The sequence below is a fragment of the Podarcis erhardii genome (genome assembly GCF_964252035.2).
Source record: "Podarcis erhardii genome assembly, chromosome: 6".
NCBI classification, from domain to species: domain Eukaryota; kingdom Metazoa; phylum Chordata; class Lepidosauria; order Squamata; family Lacertidae; genus Podarcis; species Podarcis erhardii.
In genome coordinates, this window is record NC_138510.1 from 41598551 (window position 1) to 41620225 (window position 21675).

The 21675-nt window shown below is 45.3% G+C and overlaps 1 protein-coding gene across 1 annotated transcript in view; it reads right to left on the minus strand.

The window, feature by feature from the left end:
• Positions 1-15670, minus strand: part of MFSD4A (major facilitator superfamily domain containing 4A) — a 44507-nt gene extending 28837 nt beyond the window's left edge. Inside the window, exon 1 of the mRNA XM_081865251.1 lies at positions 15057-15670. Coding sequence (XP_081721377.1) covers positions 15057-15289 — 233 coding nt within the window. The 5' untranslated portion in view covers positions 15290-15670. The remainder of the gene's footprint in view (positions 1-15056) is intronic.
• Positions 15671-21675: the final 6005 nt, after the last annotated feature.

Sequence of the window (21675 nt, forward strand, 5' to 3'; positions counted from 1 at the left end):
AGAACTGCATTTAGAATTGGGGGGGGGGGGCAGAACCTGCCTCTGGATCTGCCCAGCAGCCATGCATCAGACATGAACGCTTGTGTAGATCTCTATTCACTTGGGCTTTCCAATGTGGCCTCTTATCCTGAAAGCAGTGCTACAACCTTCCTAACTAGTAGGCATGATGGAGAAAATAATAATCTTTAAAACTGTATCATTTTAAAGATTCCTTTTTCTTTTGAGCTTGTGGTCTAGCTAAATTGGAAAGGCTCATGCCTAACTTCTACTGTGCAGAACTAACTAATTGCTTTCCAGTACAGTACTGTTATGTGATGCCTGTTCTATCTGGAACGCTGAAAGAATAGACTGATGGAATGCATTGAATTGAATTGAGTTTATTACGGTCATAGACCAGAGAAACATAAAACAACAATAGTTTACAAAGGGAATAATGGTGTCAATTTAAAAAATTGTAAAATTATACATAAAAAGCAACACATATGCACACACACACACACACACACATATATACACATTTATGCACTGCAATATATGTATAGGCTTAAAAGATAAGGGGGCTTGTCCAGGGGTCAAGTCTTTTACTTTTTTACAGCTAATGCCCTCCGCTTGATCGCAGCCGCAGAAAATTTGGCCACTTTCAGTGTTACTTCTGGGTTTTTATCTCCTAGTAGAATTTTCAGCCGCTGAAGTTCAGATCGACCTGGAAATTTCTGAACGATGGGGGAGATAAACAGTGACCTAATATCCCCGTAAAGGTCGCAGTGTAGCAACACATGTGAAGCCGTTTCCACCTCTTTCAGACCACATGGGCAAACTCGTTCAACATAGGGTTTGCCCTCGTATCTGCCCTTTAGTAAGGCAGATGGCAGTACATCAAATCTGGTAAGGGTAAACGCCCGCCTGTATTTTGCGATTTGTAGATCCAGCAAATATGGTGTTAGATTAAACCCTTTTCCATAATCTTGGATAGCTGGATATTTATCTATCTTGCTCATATGATCCTGAAGCTCTACATCTCCTATTCGCTGGCTCACCATCCTTTTAGCCTTTTCAAAACCTGAGGCTATAAGTTCTTGTGAGGAAAGCCCCAGGCCCTTCAATTTTTCATAAAGTGACAATCTCCATTTAGACTGGAACGGGTCTAATAGAGTCAATGGAGCCACTCCCACTGGGAAAAATATGAGTTTTAGCCAGAGGTGAATCTTCAAGATCCATATCCTGGCATTAATAGAGAGTTGACCTACCTCCAGCCTAATGGCTGCGTTGGAAACGCAGGTAGGTAACCCTAGTAGGGAGCGGTAAAATTTAGTTTGTACAGATTCCAGGGACTTAAGTTTTTGACAATTAAATATCTGGGTGCCATACATCAGTTGTGGGAGTATTTTTGCGACAAAGACCTGGGAGGCAGCAGGAACATATTGACCTCCTTTTCTGTAGAAGAATCTTATGATAGCTCTAGAAGATCTTTGCGCATTTGCAATGGAATTCTTAATCTGATGGCACCAAGATCCCTTCTCGTCAAAGATTATTCCAAGGTATCTAAAAGATGTTACTTGCTCAATAGGTTGGTTATTAATTTTCCATTTATGTCGGAGTTTTCTCTTGGAGAACACCATAATTTTTGATTTAGTGTAATTTATTATTAGGTCTTCAGCTTCGCAATACTCTGTAAGAGCTCGTAAAAGTTTTCTTAGGCCCACAGCCTAAGAAATGTTTTATGGAATGCATAAAACACTGTATGCATTAAAAGAAAACCGGCTAGGTGTGGCAATTTTGCTTCATCTTGCATTGTTTTGTAGACGGATGAAAGAGGATGCTGGGAAATATTTAATGAACAGGAAAATTACTCTAAGTCTTAATTAAGAAAGACATGGAAAAATGATTACCGGTATATGTAATCACAAGATACTATGAGGAGAGCTGATCTGAAGAGAGGCATATCTAGGGCCCCTTGAGTCCTTGGCAAGGAGCTGCAATGGCAATTCCCCATCACTTTACCCACCAGCCAAGAAAGCCCCACACAAGAGCTACATGCAGGGAGAGAGGGAGGCAGGCAGGCAGGGCCTAGTTGGGTCCCCAGGAAGGGGGGACTTCGAGGGCTGTGCACACATACAAAATGTTCAGAGGGATTCTGCTCCGCCCTCTGGCTCCTCATGACATCACGCACGTGACGTCAGGATGTCCTGTGACATCACATGCGTGGTGTTAGGACCCCTCAATCATCCAGAGAAGATGGTGCCTTTACCTATAAATATAACAATGAATAAATCACAATGAAGGAAAGAGCAATGCTGACAACAACCCAGACTGGCGCTTCCTGGTCCAGCTCCCTCCTGCAAGCAGAACACCTCACACTACGGCCAAGGAGCTGATCAGCCCACTGCTAAGGAGGAAGCTGCTGAAGACTGAAAACAGGCAGGCAGTAAGATACCAGGCAGCGAAAGGCTGGGAGAAGCAAAATCAGTGTGGAGTCAGGGAGCAGAAGCAGCCGCATATAAATCTCCCTTAGACAGGAAGAGTGATGTCTTCATTCTCAGTGGCTTCTAGGGCACACTGCTGCTTTGAACAGGGACATGCATCTGTCAGGTCAACGTTCGGCTTCTGCTAGACCTGGGAAGGAGCAGGAAGTGAGAGGCAGCAAATGGGAGGAATTCTGCTCAGCATCCCTCTGGCGCAACTGAGCCAGACATCACCCACACTTTAAAGCCTACCTTTGTAATGTTAGGGACGAGAAACTTTAAAAGAACAAGGGAAGGTGAAATTCTTAACAGTTCTTTTTAGCAGCAGTTCTGTAAGTGCACTATATGAGCTCAGAATGACTTGGGACAAAATCTAATGCTTAAGGGTTGCATAAGCTTGGGCCTCAGCAACCACCTGAACCCTCCCTGAGATCATTTGCAGGAGCATCTCTGGCTGTGCCCATCCCCTCTGCCCTGTGTTGGTGAGGCTCATTGATATGAATGTGAAATAGAGCCTCCAGTATCGCTGACCCAGTCTTATGGAATGTTCTTCCAATAGAGATTCACTAGGCATCTTTTAATATGAAATTTTATGTGTTTGTTGAAAACTTTACACTGTCATGGCTTATGCAGACAAGCCTTTTTTTCACAGCTAGATGGTGATCTGCAATTCTGGTTGTTTTCACATGGTGTTGTGAGTGTGCATTTATTCATTTATTTCAGGTATTTATATACCGCTTCTCAGGTTGACATAAAAAAGCAGTTTACATAAGCTTATTGCAGCAATAAACACCACCTTTTTTTTGAAAGTTACAATAAAATGGAAAAGAAACTTCTTTGTTTAGAAGAAACTGTGCCTGCTTCTTTCTATGTCCCTCAGGGCAGAGTAGCTCTGCAGAAGCCCATGTAGTGGCAGCTAGGGAAGGGAGGGGCCAGCTACAATGGGTGGTGGGTGGCAGCAATGCCTCAAGCATGTGAACCTGTGTGTTGGCCGTCAGATGTAGGGAGCACATCTGTGTAGCTGCAGATACATTTCGGAGAACGGTTGGGTGGGTTTGTTTTTTTACAAGGCTTCCCTTGAGCACAGGTCAAATTTCAAAGGGGCAACAATTCACACATATCTATATTTATATACAGAAAGAGAGGATTGCGGGGGGGGGGGCAGGGAGAATATGAATGTTTTTGTACCCACACACGGTGTGGAGTTCTATTGCGTTTTCCCTGCTGCCTGCAGTAGCCTTTTTGTGCCAGAACCCATGCCACTTTAATCAAGATGGGTAATAGCACCTCATTTTATAAAAATAAAAAGCTCTCTCTCTGTGTGTATGAAATTGCAGCAGAAAAGTATTCTTACAAATAAAGAAATAAGGGCTACAGCTCCCACACTGGATAGGAAATGCAATTCATACTTAAAAGCCTGTTCACCTATGCAGTTATGGCCACATTATGTGCCTGCAATCCCATACAAGGACTGTACACTAGGTCCAATGCAGCTAGCAGATTGCAACAGCTCTGTCTCCAGCTGCTGGGATCATGATACCAGAAGGAGACATCTTTCCACTTTCTCCCACTGAAGTCAGTCAAACCGTGGTCCCCATGCCTTTTGAATGCCCTGACACCTGGAGGCAAGTAGACCTACTCAAAAGGTCTGTAGGGACACCTGATGTTCTTGGCCTTCCCCAGGAAGACCAAACTGAGCCACAATTGGTTTTAGTTGCATTTTGTTACCGAATGTCATTTGATATTGAACGTTTGTGTTTCTGGATGATTTTGTTGTCTATGGTTGCCTTTATTAATGCATTGTGGTATGTTTCCATCCTTTAAACTGTATTTAAGCATTTTACACAAATAAATAAATTAATATTGGGCCTAATTATGAATTTGATGCAAGTGATGAATCAGTAAACTGGACCAGTTTACTCACAGTATTTGAGGTGAACCTAGTAAAACAAAACAAAAAACAAAAAAGCCCAACCCACTCTGAAATAGCAAACGTCCTCAAGATTTGTCCAAATGCAACAGATTCCCTACATAGAAAAGACTTGCTGTGTTTGCAGCTACATGGATGTACTCCACACATGCAATTTCTTACAAAGGAGGACATCATGTAAGCAGCCTAAGTTGGTGCTTAATGTAAAAACACACAGCCACGCGAACAAAATTTAGGATCGCCAGACGAAAAACAACTGCCAAATGCTAATGCTGCCTCAGCAACAGGTCCAGAACTGCAGAATGACACCTCTGGGAGACAAAATAGCACGCCAGGGGATAAAGATGCAGGTGCAAGCAACAGATACGCTGGAGATGGGAACTGCGCCAAGACTGGAACTCAATGCGTGCTCTGTAGAATTAACAGGAACAGCTTCCCCCTCTATCTTCGCCTGGCTTAAGAGCACACAGAGCAGTTAAACAATCAATCATTGCTTGTGGGCAGCAGCATAAAGATCTGTACTACTTAAAAGAGTGTGTGTGGCGATGGCGGCAATTGGGGAGTAAAGACCAAGTTTTGTTCCCTAATCTATAACAGAGATTATGAAAAAGCTTTGTTATGCACTGCCAGCAACCATCGCAATAGCCTGCTTTTTGCTCCACTGCATGGATCCCCTGGGCCTGGCCATGAGGAGGATGGAGGAACTGCTTGCCTCCTAATATCGTATCTGGAATTCAATTGCCTGTTTGTCTTAAGAGCACACCACAAGACGCCACCTCAATTGGAGAGCCGCAAATTCTTTTGAGATTTTTAGGATTCTCTGGGACGGATGCTAAGTATTGATCAGGGCCCATTGGAGGCACCAGGAACACAAAACAGTCCTCTCTATACCACTTGCTTGCAGTGCTGGCCCACCCGCAAGGCAAGGTGAGGCAACTGCCTTGGGCAGCAAGGTCAACAGGGGCAGCAGACAGCTCAGAGGCTGCAGCTAGTGCAAAACAGCATCTGGACTAATGACTGGCACTACTATCACACTGCTTCTGATATAATTGTATTGGCTGCCTAGCCACTTTAATATCTTATTTTTGATTTATAAAGCCCCAAATGACCTGATTTCCAAATACCTGAAAGACTACTTCTTCCTTTATACACTAGCTCAGGAGTTAAGATCCACAAGAGACACAATGTTGGCAACTCCAGTGCCCTTGGAGGTCTGCAAGGTAGAAGCATGCGAGAGGGCCTTTTTTGTGGTGGCCCCAGATTTTGGAACAACACCATTCACTGTGGAGCATCAGGGCAGCAGTGTTTAGAGACTATTCTAACTTGATGATGCAAACATAGGGTTCTTGGTGGCTGCTCAGTGGCTTAGCATCAAAGCCTGGCCATCTGCATCAACACAGTGTCACCACACAATAAAACTGCTCTGAATTGAAGAAGGGCATGTTTTACATTCCCTGCTATAAGTTGGAATCCAGGTCTAAGAGAGATAGTATAGGCTCCTTCACACATACTGCTAAATAAACTTATTGCATTTTCCTGTGTCTGTGCTGCAAATATAAAAGCTCTGTTCACTATTATGTCTGTTCCTCCCCTTAGAACTCTTGCTTCCCACTAGCACTGCAAGAGGGGGTTGAAAGTGCTTTTATGAAAGCCATTAAGGCTAGCAAAAGGTCTCTAGGGGATACAATCAAAGTAAAGCTTTCTAAATGGAATTTCGAACACTCAAACCATGTTACTGAGCCTCCATGTTCAAAGGCAGTGTACCTTGAACACTAGGTGCTTCGTATACAAATGGGGAGGGCTGTGGCACCAGTGTCCTTCTTGTAGGGTCTTCACAGGCATCCAGCACTTCTGGCAACAAAGTATTAAACTAGGTGGATCTTTGGTCCTATTGAACAAGATTCTTCTGATGCTCCCATGTTTCTCTCTGTGTCTCTCATGTTTTTATAAATGTACATTCTGGACAAACTTGCCTAGAAAACTCAACAGAAACTTCTGCTTTCAGAAATGGCTCAAAATGCAATCATAAAGAAAAACAACAACACTGCTTTTAAAAATCAGGGGTGGGGAAAGAACTAAAACAAGCAAGTGCAGTCGTTCCAAAACATGCTGAATGTTTACAGCATCTCTTCTTCTCAGATTGTGCTAAAGGAGGCTTTTCAGTGGGAAAAAGAATGAGCCTCAAAAAGCATAATGTGTAAACTAGGAAAGCACTTTAAGAAAACCCAGGTAGGATGGAAGGCAGATGAGAAGGAGCAGTGAGAAAATGTGTGTGTGTGTATGTTTTTGTGTGCATGAAAAACACAGAGGAAATAGCAGGCAGAACAGCAGCAGACTCCCTTCTATTTGCAAAGGGCGGGGGGGGGGGGAGAGAGAGATGCTATGTGCACAAAAACAGGACTAGTGTTCAGAGCTATTAAGTCCTTTGCAGCATCCCAAATCAGAACACATCGGAAGACTCCATATTAAGCTCTCTTAGAAACCTGGCTCAGGGAATATTGCAAAACAGAGCTCTTTAATACATCTTGCCAACCTTCAGTAAAACCACAGAGCCACTTACAAGGCAGAAGCCAATAGCGACGTACAGGCTGGCCAGCCCTTCCTTGCATGATTAAAGAAGTTCAGATCACCACACACTTCCCCCATCATCTCAACAACAGGGCATAAAGAGCTGACAATACAGAAAGCAACATCCCTTAACACTTACTAACATATGGAAGGAAATAATACCACGGGGTGGATGCAGTACAGATCTATGCATGCCTTCAGTCCTAAAATGCGTCGTGTTGGGGTGGAGCTGGAGCTATTAACTGGTCAGCTTCTTCCAACTTGAGATGCTTTGCTTTTAGCAACATCCTGTTGACCAGCACAAGAGGGGTGTGCAGTGAGACAGACAAGAGCAGCAGAATAGCATTGCCAGGTCTTGTGATAGCATCTCGAGCCTTATTGCACTTGGTTGTGTTTCCCCACCCGCAACGAGCCAATCCAGCTTCAAAGAGTCTTGGGAGTTGGACTTGGTCAAAAACATAGAGACGTCTAAAAATAATAAAAAACTTTTGTGATGATCTAAACCTGAACTGCAAGCCAACATTTCCCTGAGTTTGGGTTGTTGTCACTTTGGCGTGCTTGGGGTCTGCAGCTGCTAAGGCCAAAAATGCGGTGTCTTCCAGCAGTACGCTTGAAGCAAGGGGTGACTGCAATTCTCTCTCCAAATATAGTAAGAACAGGATTCACCACAGCCCAATGTGCTAGCTTGCTCATTTACTGTAATTTAGATGATGGATGGACTGATAATTTTTAAGACACAGCAGGCCGTTGTGTGTATTAGCATAAGCTAACTGATTACAAGACCCACAAATTAAATCTCCCTAGTAGGGGGACCAAGAGGTACAGAAGTCTCTCACCTACGCTGCATTTATTGCAGAAGAAGAAGAAAAGTTCCAGTAACAAAGATTCATGCTGTTTTGGGGTCTAAAAAGACCCATCATGGTTTGGCTGTGTTTCTATACATAGACATTAAAGCTTCTTCAAAGGGCTGTTACTGAGATGAAGCAGAGAGTAAGATCTAAATTAATGGGTTCAAATTTCAAGAAAGTGAATTTTGATTAAACATGAGCAGAATCTGCTAACAGTTCAACTTGTTTAACAGTGAAATCAGTGTTAGAAACTGAGATATGAAAGCTAGAAGCTAAATGGCACCTTAATCCTAGGTTATGGGTGCAACAACAGAATGTTTAGGCACTTTTTAAATATATAACAAGAATACAAAGCTGAAAATGAATGAACTGCAGCTAAACTATTATGTTCATTTTTCACGTCGTCTAGTCCTTCCCCTGCCCACCCCCTAATATTCTTAAGAGGATCTCTTCTGCAGTCTTCAGAGAGTAGCTGGAAGTGGGGAGACAGAAACAGGTCCTCCTTTCCTTCTAGTAGTGGCAGTTTTCCCTGTCGCAAAATGCGCCTAGAACAATGGGAGTTTCAAACACTGAGTGAAGCAGACTGCCATGGAAGGAGACAGGACTCTCCTTTGTTAGAGGTTTAATAAGAGACTAGATAGCTGCCTATCAGTGATGCTGTAGCACCAGATTTCCTACACTGTCAGGCAGTTGGACTAGAGGACCTTTGAGGTATCTTCCAATGCTTATGATTATATGAAAGAGTTACTGAAAATATAGTGAAGAACACAGGAAACCGCCCTACACAGAGCCAGGTCATTGCTTCATTTGGCTTCCTATTGCCTATACTAGATGTAGCTTTCCTCCATGGGTTTCAGAAACCAAGTATTTCCCCGTCCTGCTTGGAAGAGCTGGGGACTGATCAGTTGTGTCCTCTTAACGACATCTTTGGAGGTCTTTAAGCAGAGGCTTGACAACCACATGTCAGGAGTGCTCTGATGGTGTTTCCTGCTTGGCAGGGGGTTGGACTCGATGGCCCTTGTGGTCTCTTCCAACTCTATGATTCTATGATTCTATGATAAAGGTAAAGGTAAAGGTAAAGGGACCCCTGACCATTAGGTCCAATCTTGACCGACTCTGGGGTTGCGGCGCTCATCACGCTTTACTGGCCAAGGGAGCCGGCATACAGCTTCCGGGTTATGTGGCCAGCATGACTAAGCTGCTTCTGGCGAACCAGAGCAGCGCACGAAAATGCCGTTTACCTTCCAGCCGGAGTGGTACCTATTTATCTACTTGCACTTTGACGTGCTTTCGAACTGCTAGGTTGGCAGGACCATATACAAGTACTACTATTCCAATGGGAGGGGAAAGAGTGCATATCCATTCAGACTATGCAACTTCCTCTCAGCATGCTTTGAGGGATGGTTTTCTTTAGTGACTAATAGTTTTTATTAGGATGGGACACAGCTTATTTGTTTTGAGCTTAATGATTGTGTGTTTGATCATTTACATAACTGAGCTACATTTTAAAGCTCCTTTAAACAAGTATTAGCAGAATGGAATTTACATTATGAAATAAATAAGCACCAATTCATATATGTCCATGCTGAGAGCTGGCACTGTTACATGGGATGGGCAGAAAAGCCCCCTAGAACCATTTTTGTAGGATGGCAAGTAATTAGCTGTCTTCTGTTTTGTAAGTTTTGTATGAAGTTCTGAGAATCATTAAATAGGATACAAATTGGTCAATGGTGTCAGTCTAAGAAATGTGTTCTAATAATTAGTTCTACTGTGCAGACAGGCTGGAGAATCCCAGCTCAAGATCAAGAGAGCACATCACAGAATAGGAAATAATGACCACAGCCTGATTACAGCCAAATAATTAATCTCTGCTACAGCTTTTAAATGTTGGGGAACTGGCTTCCCACTCTCAATAGGAACTGGTGTGAATATGTAGATTTAAAGCATGGATGGTGAATGTGTGTGGTTCTCCATCTTGTCAGATCCTGACTCCCATCAGCCCCAGCCAGCAAGGATGAGGAGAGCCGTTGTCCAGGAGAAGTTGGAAGGCTACAGGTTCCCACATCCCTGATTTTGAAACCTTGATGTTTTTACTCAACCAGTAACCTGTCCATAGATAAGTTTGCCCACCGAGTGCTTACTTCCTATGCCAAGCTGCTCATACACAAAATCCATGTGTAGATAGCACATGCACAAAAACAGAGTTCTCTGGGTGTATTTATGGTGTGTGTATGGTAAGGATCTGTGTCACAGTACATCTGTACGAAGCAAAACACACACACACACACACACACACACACACACACACACACACACTTGTTCTAGCTGCCAAACTGCACACAGGAGGTGGTGAATTACTTCCTGCATCATGGAAATACTTTCTGCTTAGAAGAAATGTTGCTGATGAAGCCAGCTTCTGAACACATAGTATCTTGGGCAGTAACTGGAGTCAAAGGAAATTAAGGAGTTATGCACTTTCCAGATGCTCTGCAGAGACAGGCCTGTGCTCAATGTTTTCTCAGTGACCTCAGATGGAAGGAGCACGCTTACGACCCACTGTCAGCGCATCACCAGCTCTCATGAGGAGTTCAAAGGTATGCTGCTCCCCAGGTCACCAGCTCCACAGAAGACATTAAGTATCTATTAGACCAGAAGCCCACGTATCTGGCATGACTGCATCAAAGGAGAGCAGTGCAGGTAGCACAATCGAGAATTTAGTTGGCAGAAGCAAGGGGTCTTCTGCACTAAATTTTCAACAACCTTCTGACAAGCAAGAGCTGTTCAGCAGTGGAACCATCTCCCTCGGGAGGCTGAAGATTCTCCTTCCTTGGAGGTTTTTCAGCAGAAGTTGGATGGTCGCCTGTCATGGATGCTTTAGCTGAGATTCCTGCATCACGGGGGGTTGGACTAGATGACCCTCAAGGTCCCTTCCAACTCTATGATTCTATGGTTGTCGTTTGGGGAGCAGCTTTCTGCCTCTGTTTCCAAACAGTGTCCTGGACTACTACACCCCAATGTTGCAGCAGGTCAGTATGTGTGTATAATAGCAGCCAACGTCAACCTGCTGTTGATGTTTTGGACAGAAACTCCCATCAACATCGTCAGGTTTATACCAAGTTATTATACGGGATAAAGCAAACCTGGGCATATCAACAGTTAAAAGAGCTGGAGTTGTACTTCTAATGTGCTGTGCAAACAACGTAAAATTATATAGGCTAGTACGCCATGATAGCTGAGTAACCCAGTCCATAATTGTAGGGCTGAAAAATAATAATTGGTGTAATTAATTTTAATCAGAACTGTTCCTTGTTGAATTGTGCTCTCTATCTAGAAGACTATTTTGATTACTCTACATGCTTGCCCTGATTGGAGCAATGTGTTTTCAGAGGGATCTTTAAAGCATGAATCAGTAAGGAAATAGCTCTTTAAATATAATGTAAATATAATATTTATAAGATAAGGGTTTTCTGCTTGATTCATTTTTTTTTTTACATTTATAGTCTGTCCAATGTGCTCAAGGTGACACAGATGCTCACAGCCCTGTGACGTAGGTTAGGCTGAGAGTGAGTGACTGGCCCAAGGTCCCTCAGTGAGTTTCATGCCTTGCTTAATAATCAGCTGACTGGTTTAATCAACTATAACTCCAATCTTTAAAATGCTCAAGATTAGATCCAGGATAAGTAAGTTGCACTTGGGTCCCTTTAGAATCTATGCAAAACTAACCATGAATTCGTTCCCACTGAAATAAATGAGAACTAAATCAGGATTAATTTTACATATTCCAAAGGGATCTAAGTGCTAATAACTTTACAGCAAAATCCTATGCATGTTTACAGATAAGTAAAATCCATTGTGTCCCCTGAGGCTTGTCTAAAGCAGCAGACTTTAGCCTGGGTTCAATTCTCAAATTTATAATCCTGAGAAAGCCAATATATCTGCAGACCAGTTAAACAGTAGTTTGAAGATGTTCATAAGTTCAATGCCTCAAAAGTAGCACTTAAATATTAGCATGAAGTTTCAGTCCTAAAACAAATCCAAGCAAGATTGGTGCTCGACAGCAGCTAAGGAGTTACAGCAAAGGAAGATTGGTGTGTGTGTGTGTGTGTGTGAGAGAGAGAGAGAGAGAGAGAGAGAGAGAGAGAGAGAGAGGAGCCACCACTCACAAGCTGTTTGTTTTAAAGTGATCTCTATGCGAGAGACACTAATTCCTCATTGATGGTATCATTGATGAATTGTCAAGCATAACACTGTTCTTTCCAGCAACTGCTGTGTGACAATGGAATCTTTACTGTGCCTGTTTTATCCTACGTCAACCTTTAAGTGCTTGTTTGATACTGGATGTTGCTTGCCAACTTTCTGGAGAATGGGAGGCCAGCTTGAGTTTTGACATCAAGGTTATTAAAACAGGTCCTTTACAAGAGAACCACTGGGTTACAGAAAAACACATTGAGAAATCCCTGAGCAGATTTCTGCAGCCTGAGGATTCCTTGTCCATGTACAGCAATGTTCTGTTTCCTCAACGACATATGTTTTTGCATGATCATGCCATATGCCCCCAGTTTCCCAAATTCTGAAACCAGCTCCATGTGGGAAGAGACCTCAGATATCCATGCTGACATCACAGGAACAGCAAGCAGATCCGAGAGTCTGCCTGCGTAGGCTCTGCAACAGAGCCAGGGTCCCACAGAGCAAAAATCCTGCAGCCGTGGTGATTTCAGGGGAGTCACTCAAGTGACTCAGGGCTCTAGAAGTTATATAAAGCTCATTCTGCATGGCTTCTGTGTCAAACCTGTCTAAATTATTTTTGGATCGATCAAGAAGCACCCAGATTACTTTGATCTTATTTAGATGAGCCCTTTGAATGCTTTTGAAGATATGCCCTTAAATAATTCAAGAGGAGATAAACACAGGCAAAAAAGGAAGACGGAAAGGAATGGGGGTGGTGGGAAAGGTTTCTCAGATGCCAGTGGAACAGAGACACTGGTGATGGGCTTAGGCCAATGGGGAAAGAAAGACAGGAAAGTAGCAGGAGAGGAGCAAAGAAGAGTATTGAGCTAAATGTGAATTTAGCTCACAATAGGTGAACAAATTCCATGACGCTGCTACCAACACTAGTCAACTTTTGTTTTACTGCCTCTGCTGCCTTTAAACAACCTGATGGTGGAACGCTTGCCAGGAAAACCTCCAACTTTTCAATGTGGAATAGCAGATATTACCTGCCAATTTACTCCTACAACAAGGATGGAATGTGTTGCCATTATGAGCTATCAAATCTTGAAAAGTACTCAGAATACAACCCCCCTTTGATCAATAATAGGAACTCTCCAAAATGCATCCTTCCTACTTCTTATGACTGAACTGTTACTCATTGAAATGGGTGTCCACATTAAGCTATTTAACTTCTGATACAAATATTAGACATAGGAGACACCACATTATGATCAAGAGTATTGTAAGCTTTGTCTTTTTAAAAAGAGGGCTTTCTTGGTTTCAAAAGACCATAAGGTCTGCAGTAGCAAAAGCTCTAGTTAAGACAGAGGGAGAGATGCATTCACACATACACAACCCAAGATATTAAAATCAAGTTCAGTCAAGGCTGCCTCCTGGAATCATATGCTCACACACATTTTGGATGAGAAAGCTACCAGCTCTTCCAAAAATACCCAACCAGGAAACCTCTGACCCTCGTGCAATTCAGCAGATGCCTGGCACAGTCCCAGGATAGTAGTTACAGTAAAATTCCTTTAAAATCTGAGACATTGTACAAGACCTGCCACATTGCTTATCCCAATGGCTGCTGTATAAAGAATTCAGAAGCAAAGACTTGGATGCAGTGGCATAGCATGGGGGGGGGGGTGGACAGAGGGGAAGTGGCCCTGGGTGTAAAATTCGGAGAGAGGCGCAAACAGGTTCCCCCATGACAGGCTCCCTTATCAAGACCACGTGGCTGAGCTCCTGCCACCTTCCGGAGGCACTGGAAGGCAAGCTGTGTCCAGGCCTTCAAGGCTTGGGTGCGCACTTCCACCCCAGCTGCCCAGTCCACCAGGGGGTGCAACACTTGCCCTGCCCCCAGGCGCTGGCAGCCCACACTACGCCACTGCTTGGACGACGACAACATGCTCACTGAACAGGACCCATCTGCAAGAACCTGGACTTGCTAAAAAAGCAACAAAATGGAAAAAGATAGCCTCTGTTGTATTGACAATCAAAAGAAGGTCTTGGGGGAAGCTTCAGTAGTTAATTGTTCCCAGGGCAACTGAATTTTCACTTCTTCTGAAATTGTACTGCAAATATGCCTCATTCTTACTTTATTTTTGAAAGGGGTCTACACAGATAAACATGTACTGCTGGAGCTGCAAGATTTTGACATGGGAGGCTGCTACTACAGGCACAGAAGCATGTCTGGCAAAAAATAAATTTGGCCACTCTAGAACTGGTTAGAGGTGTCATGGCATTGAGTAAACACCACTGAACTAGCGCTGTTGACCACCAAAGCTCTACATGACCACCGTTCTACAATATCTCCCATTTTTTTCTGTTCCATTGCCATGCACACACTCAAAATTAACCCAGGCACAGTGCGTCTTACCATCTATGCACAAGGTCTGAGCAGCCACACCGTTTGGCTTTCTGCATGGCTGCCCAACAACAGCAGAACTCCCTGTCCCCGGAGACTTCAATCAAATTCCCCAAGCCACAGTGATGAATGTGTAGCAAGCATCAAGAGACCTTCAGGTGCCCACGTTATAAACAGGCACCAGGTCACTTTCACAGACTACATTCCCCCCCAGGCTGCTTCAAGCTCGACGGTTCCTATGCACACTCATTTGTTCTGAAACAAACCCAGCTGAGTTCATTCACCCAAGCGCTGGCAGAAATGCGGCTGTGCATCCCGGTTCTACGAGGAGCTGGGCACTGCTCCCACTGGGTTCAGGCGCGCCTAACTTTGCCCGGGATCCCTAAGTAAGAAGGGTTAGAGACCCAAGAGAGAGGCTGGAGCGTCACAGAGGGTGATAGGAATAGATCACTGTAAGGATGGGGTGCTGATTTGCAGGGCAAAGCCTGGCACAGAGGGCAGCTTCTCAGGGGCATCAGGACCCTTCTCATTCCAGAAGGAAAGCGGGCTGGGGTGGGGGCAGTGGGTAGGCTGGCAGGCAGGCAGGCGATGCTAATGGCCGGAGAGCGAAACGCCCGCAACTGGGGGAGGAGAGAGAAGGAGATTTGGGGAAGGGGGGGGGGTCGACTTACGTTCTCTTGAAGATGCCTCCCAAGCAGCTGCCGAGCAGCAGGCAGAACTGTTGCGAGAAGAAGACCCAGGTGATCTGCGAGAGGGAGCTCTGGGTCTGGCAGCGCAGGTCCAGCAGGGTGGGCCCCAGGAAGGCGATGCAGAGGCCGAAGCTGAAGAAGACGCTCCAGTAGGTCAGCGTGGGCTGCAGGTTCCTCTTGAAGAGCGTCGTCACCCGCGCATCCCACCACCACATCCTCGGCTCCCGCGGCCCGCCAGGAAGCAGCGTCCGCGGCAGCTCGCTCTCCCGCCACTGCCTGCCTGCCTGCCTGCCCGCCCTCGAGAGCAAGTCCCCGGGCTAAGACCGAGAGAGAAACCCGAGCGGGCGAGTGGCGCCCCCTAGCCGCGCGCAGTCCGCCGCGGCCGAGAGGGAGAGCCGGCTCTTCGCTCCTGCCCCGGTCCTCGCGCCGGAATCCCCTCGGAGAGCAACACCTGCCCGCCGGATCTGCCGCGTCCCGCCCTGGGCGAGCCCGTCGTCGATCACACGCGAGGAGCCTCCGCCTCCGCCCGCCCCGAGGATCCGGCGCTCGCCTCCTTCCGCGGGCGCTGCAGCCTTGCCCGCGTCCCGCTCGCCGGGCTTGCAGGCAGCAGCAGGCGGAGCGGCGCGCGCGGGGCGGGGACTGGCTCCGCCCCTTCGGCCCGGGGAGCCGCGCACAGGCGCCAGCAACGCCCGCCTCCCGGGCCGGCGGAGCGGCGAGGGTCCCAAGCTGCGCTCGCCGGGCGGGGAGCGCCGGTTCTCCCCCCGGCCAGCTCCCAGGCCAAGCCCCCGCGGGGTCAGCTTTGCCAAAGGGGCGCCGCCAGCTAGCAAAACCTTCCGGGCGAGGAAGCAGCTGCAAGTGGTTTCCCTACAACCGAAAACACCTGCGCGGCTGCCCATCGCCAGGTGTGATCACTGCACACGCGTCTCCATCACTTCGGAAACGCGGCCCGCCTGCGAGAGAGCTGGCGTGGCCGAGCGCAACTACCTGCCTTTATCTCGTTTGCACGCAGTTGAAAATACCCGCAGTAATTACACGCGACGATCATTTGTCGTACACGGGACGGAAGTAAATCGTAACGTCTGAAACAACTCTTTTGCGCTGGTTTCTTTTCCCTCCTTTATTCTCTCTCTCCCCCCCCCCACCCATAAGTGAGACTCGCAGGTGACCTCAGTCTCTCATCCACACCATCATCATTCCCTTATTGAAGTCAGCGCTACTGACACGAGTAGCTTACTTACCATTCGCTTCACAGGGAGAGAGTCAAGTTGAGCACGTGGGTAAAGGTCTTTTAAACGTCCCTTGAAATGCACATAGAAGCTTAGGAGAGGAGATGGTTGTGGAGACCAGGGCCGCAAAATTGTTATATTTCCTCTCTCCTCCCACCCCCGCAAACAGAGGTGCCAACTTGAATAAAATATTGGGGAGGGGGCTGGTAAGCCCCGCCCCACATAATCAATCACATGACATTGTGCATGCACACTATTTAAATAGCAATGCCCATCAAATATGGGGGGGCCCTGGCCCCCTTAAATGTTTTATTGGGGGTGAAGACCCCTGGGCCCCAAGGAGCTGGCTCCTAAACTCACAATTCTGAGAATACAGAGGTTTCCCCAAGTCTGCTGCAGACCCTCCAAGTGCCCCTATTTACCAAGGACAGTCCTGGATTTACAGAAGCCGTCTGGATTTCTGATTTGATCCTGAAATGTCCCACTTTTCCTTAGGACTTCCTTATTTTCATCAGAGAAATGTCGGAGGGTATGGAGTTATGTGACCCCCTGAGCCAAGGAGATAAGTAACTATACAAATTCAGAAGACATCTGAAGGCAGCCCTATATAGGGAAGTCTATTTAATGTTTAATGTTTTATTATGTTGGAAGTTGCCCCTAGTGACTGGACAGATGAGTGGGGTATACATAATAAAATTATTGCTATTATTATTATTATTATTATTATTATTATTATTATTATTAAAATGTTGGAGGGTATGCTCTTGTGTACATAACAAACCCAAAGGGGCAGCACACTGATATTTGCACTCACTAGGTCTAGTTTGGCCCTAAGCCTGCAGAAGCTACACTTAGTCAAAGACCAGTCTTTCGTCTGAGTTCAGTTGAACCCTTTACTGATCATGCTTGGGGATTCTGACTTCCCTTAATCTTGGGCCTTTCCACCCAGTCTGTTAGCTGAGTGCGATATCAGAAAATAGCAATAAGATATAAATGGGTTGGATAGTGTTCTCGAAGCTACCAGCATGAGTTTGACGAAACTGTGGGAGGTAGTGGAAGACAGGAGTGCCTGGCGTGCTCTGGTCCATGGGGTCACGAAGAGTCAGACATGACTAAACGACTAAACAACAACAACAACAACAACATAAATGGGCTCACCTGATGATGAGTCTGATATGCAATACTGTACTGTACTTCATGTAAAGAGTAACCAAAAAGACAGCCATGAACATTATGTATCACTTCCGGTGATGCATAATGTTCTGGGGCAAGGGTATTAATACAGCAGGCCATGTGCCTTTCTTGCAGGGACTTTTTGGGATCCAGCATCACTAAAAAACCTCAGCTCTGCTTGACTTCCTTGAAATGGTAATAAGGAATCTTGTGCCTTTCTGTACCACAAAGTGCAGAAAGCGCAAGCGCGCGCGCACACACACACACAGCAACCTCTGAATACTGTAATTAGCACACTTGCAATATGGCAAGAAAATTTTTCTTTTCTTTTGTCGATTCTCCATGGCTTTCTCATTTGTTTGCTTAAGGGATATATGTAACTACTATGACTGTCAAATCTGGGGCTGGGTTGGAGTGGTTGATGCTTTTGCTTACGCAGAAAACTCCCTCTGGAGGAGGCTGAGTTTATAAATATTTCACCTGCTGCATTTGAGACGCTAACTGGCAATTTTTAGAATGCTCTCGCTTTGCTTCCTCTCTTCTCCAAGGCAAAGCAATACACAGACGTGCTCAGCTGATTCAAGTGCATGCTGGAGCGCCTTGCGGTTTCTTTCCTCTTCCTGTGCCTGAGTGCTCTGGGGAGGCACCTAATGTCATTGCCCACTTCTGAGATGTGCGTTTTGACAGGCTGAAGGTGCCAATTTGTGCGACGCAATTGTTGTTTTAAAGCTCATCTTATCTAAACAGTACCTACCTCAGCCTGTTCCTTTGCCAGGCATCCAAGCAGTGTGTGGGAGGCGGTTTTGCTGCCAACACCCCCACATTTTGTGTGTGTGTCCCAGAATCCAGATTACATAATCTACAGAACATACTTCAGTTTGACTGAATGCAGGCTAATGCTGGCTAGAAATACATCTCCACATGGACAGAGGATCTGTGGGTGAGAGGTTCCCAGATCTGCGAAACGGTTCAGTTACCTCCAGGGATTCAGGAAGGGAGTCTTTCTCCAGCCTACCTGGAGATGCCAGGGATTGAATCTGGCTGCAGAGCAAATGCTTTACCACTGAGCCACAGCCCTTTCCTAAAGATGCATAACATTCCCATAGGTAAAGGTAAAGGGACCCTGACCATTAGGTCCAGTTGCAAACGACTCTGGGGTACAGCTTCCGAGTCATGTGATCAGCATGACTAAGCCGCTTCTGGCGAACCAGAGCAGTGCACGGAAACGCTGTTTACCTTCCTGCCAGAGGTACCTATTTATCTACTTGCACTTTGACGTGCTTTCAAACTGCTAGGTGGGTGGGAGCTGCAACTGAACAACGGGAGCTCACCCAGTCGCGGGGATTCAAACCGCCGACCTTCTGATCAGCAAGCCCTATGCTCTGTGGTTTAACCCACAGCGCCACCCGTGTCCCATAACATTCTCATAGATATTAGTATATATGATGGTTGTCCAGTTTTTGGAAGTAGATCACTGTGCTCAGGCTCTTCAGCACTTCAGTGCATGGCACCTTCAAATCATGTTAGAAGAAGCTACAACCAGCAATATAAATGCACCCTTGCAACAAGGCTAGTAGCAAAACAACTTCAGTATTGAGATAGTTAGGGTGCTACAGTTGAACACGTCTCCTCAAAATCACACAAATTGACAAAAACACATATACAAACACACTTCCAGCTAGCTATCCCTTTCTGTCTCAAGGGCAGCATGCCTGGCAATAGTTATCTGGAGGCTTGTGCAAACATAGCATTAATCTTGCAGTTCCTTGTGGTGTCCATGTTTATACCAAGAGCAGGTAAATTGGCCTTTCAGATGTTGGACCGCAACTTCCATCAGCCACAGCCAGCATGACCAATGGTCAAGAGATTAAGGGAGTTGTAGTTCAAAAAAATCCACAGGTTTCCCACCTTGGTTTATACTAAAATTTGAAAGACACTTTCTAGTACCAGGAGGGTCTCCTAGCATGACTCACATAAAATGTAACAAACGCATAAGTAGGCAAACATATACAGCCAAATAAAAACTATGTATCAGTTATCTTTAAAATATGTCTTAAAAACATTCTCTATTGCAAAAAGTTAGTATGCATTCCCAAAATGAATAGTGGAAATTGAGTAGGGAATGGGAGGTTTCAGAAAATCAAACTAAAAAGCCATTTTGTGTGTAGGAAACTTTTGGCCCTCCAGATGTTACAGCTCCCATCATCCTTGGTCACTGGCCATGCTTGCTGGGGCTGATGGGAATTGTAGTTCAGCAGCATCTGGAGTGTGAAAGGTTCTCTATCTGTCTGGTCTGTTTTAGTTCAATTTAGTTCAAAGGAGAATCTGACTAAACATAAGATCTGAGAAGAAGCTTTTTGCCAGTAAGAGCTGTTCGACAGTGGAATGGACTCCCACAAGAGGTGGTGGACCTTTTAAGCAGAGGTTGGATGGCCATCTGTCATGTATGATCTAGTTGAGATTCCTGCATTGCAGGGGGTTGGACTAGATGACCCTCGAGGTCCCTTCCAACTCTACAGTTCTTTGATTCTGTTATTCGATTGTCTCTCAGTGCTCATTCCTTCAGTTGCACCAGAGTGAGAGATAAGGCAACAAGGCCTCCTCCACTGGCTCAGCCAGGACCAGCTGACAATTAGCTTCTTCCTCCCCAGAACTGCCTCCGGTAGTTCTGCTTAGGCAACTCCAAAATACAACATTGTGAAATAGTTGGTGACTTTAATTTGCTTATTTCCTTCACTCCTTTTCCCTCTAGTAGCATGCCTCATAGACTGTAAGCTGTGGTATTAAACGGCAAGCAACTTTGGGAGTGCATTGGCAGAAAGATGTTAGATAAATGAAGCAAGTAAATAAATTTAAGAATCAAAACATTTAGATAGATCCCATTTATATTAGTGCTAATTAAGAGGAGTAGCAAGAACGTGTCACTGGTGCAAAACAGTAATTTCAAAGGAAAACATCATTAAAGAAAGGATCGTTGCATTTAGGTTAATGCGCTAGCCGGGTGAAGAGTGTGCGGCTGGTTTTGACTCATGCTCTAGAAGTGGTGTGCATGTTACAAAACATTCTTATGCTTATGACAGCCTCTCCAGCTAATAGGGTGCAGTGGGAGGTAGGAGAGTATGTTGGCTTCTTAAAGTGTAGATCAGGCCTCATTGTAAAAGATTTTATAGCATTGATTAGCATGCGGAACAGAGGAGGTAAACAGGCCAAGTTGATAAACAACTTTGAACCACTCAGAGGCTGAACTGAGGAAATATCTCAGCACCATTAGATCATAAGTCATCTACCAAGTTGCTAGAGGAATAATGGCTGGAGCAGAATGACAGCCTTGGGCAAGTCCTTTATACATTAATGACACAGTCAGAAATACCTCTCTCTCTCTCTCTCTCCTGTTCACCCATGACCTTGATGCCTTTCAATTGCCTCATGGGACATTATCATTTCAGAAGAGAGGTGTGGCCCTCTAGAGTTGTTCTTCATTTCATTTTGTAAATCTGCAAGGGTGTGTGTTTGTGTGTGTGCATGGGGAGAATCATGTTAGCTAGCTCCACTTCCCATTGCTATTCCTGTTGCCCTGAATGAGTTCTGGAGATTCCCTGGAAAATCAGACTTCCAAAAAGCAAGGGAAGCCCACTTTGAAAGATGGCTTAGTGTTCAGAGGTGGCATGCCACTGTATATCAGTTGCAGGAGGAACAATCACTTGTGGGCTTCCCAGAGGCACCTGGCTGGGAGAACCAAGACTTGATGGATGAGGCACTTTGTAACTGAACCAATGTGTCTGCTGATTTTATATTGGTTTTTATATAACCCATCACAGGTTGAAGTCCAAATGTTTGTGAGCCGCCCTTGTCCAGCTCTTTTCGCACCATATCCCTAAGTCACTAACATGCTTTGCTGCACAGAACAGATCACTGCATGAAAACGAGTACAAGCATGAAAATGTGCTTTGTCATACACCATCTGGCCTAATTAAGAACAATCTGTCCGCAGAGAATACATCCGCAACATTCAGCCTTCCAAGTACCCTCTCATCTCCAGGTAACAAAACTATCTCTGGCTTGTTTTCTCCCAGGGAGGATGAAGGCCAGATTCAAAATCGGAAAAGATAGAAATTTATCTTTAAAAGCAAAGCAGTAGAAGGTTCAATGGACTTAACCAAGCAGAGCCAAAGGGAAAGAGACGACAGGGCAGTCTCAAGCTG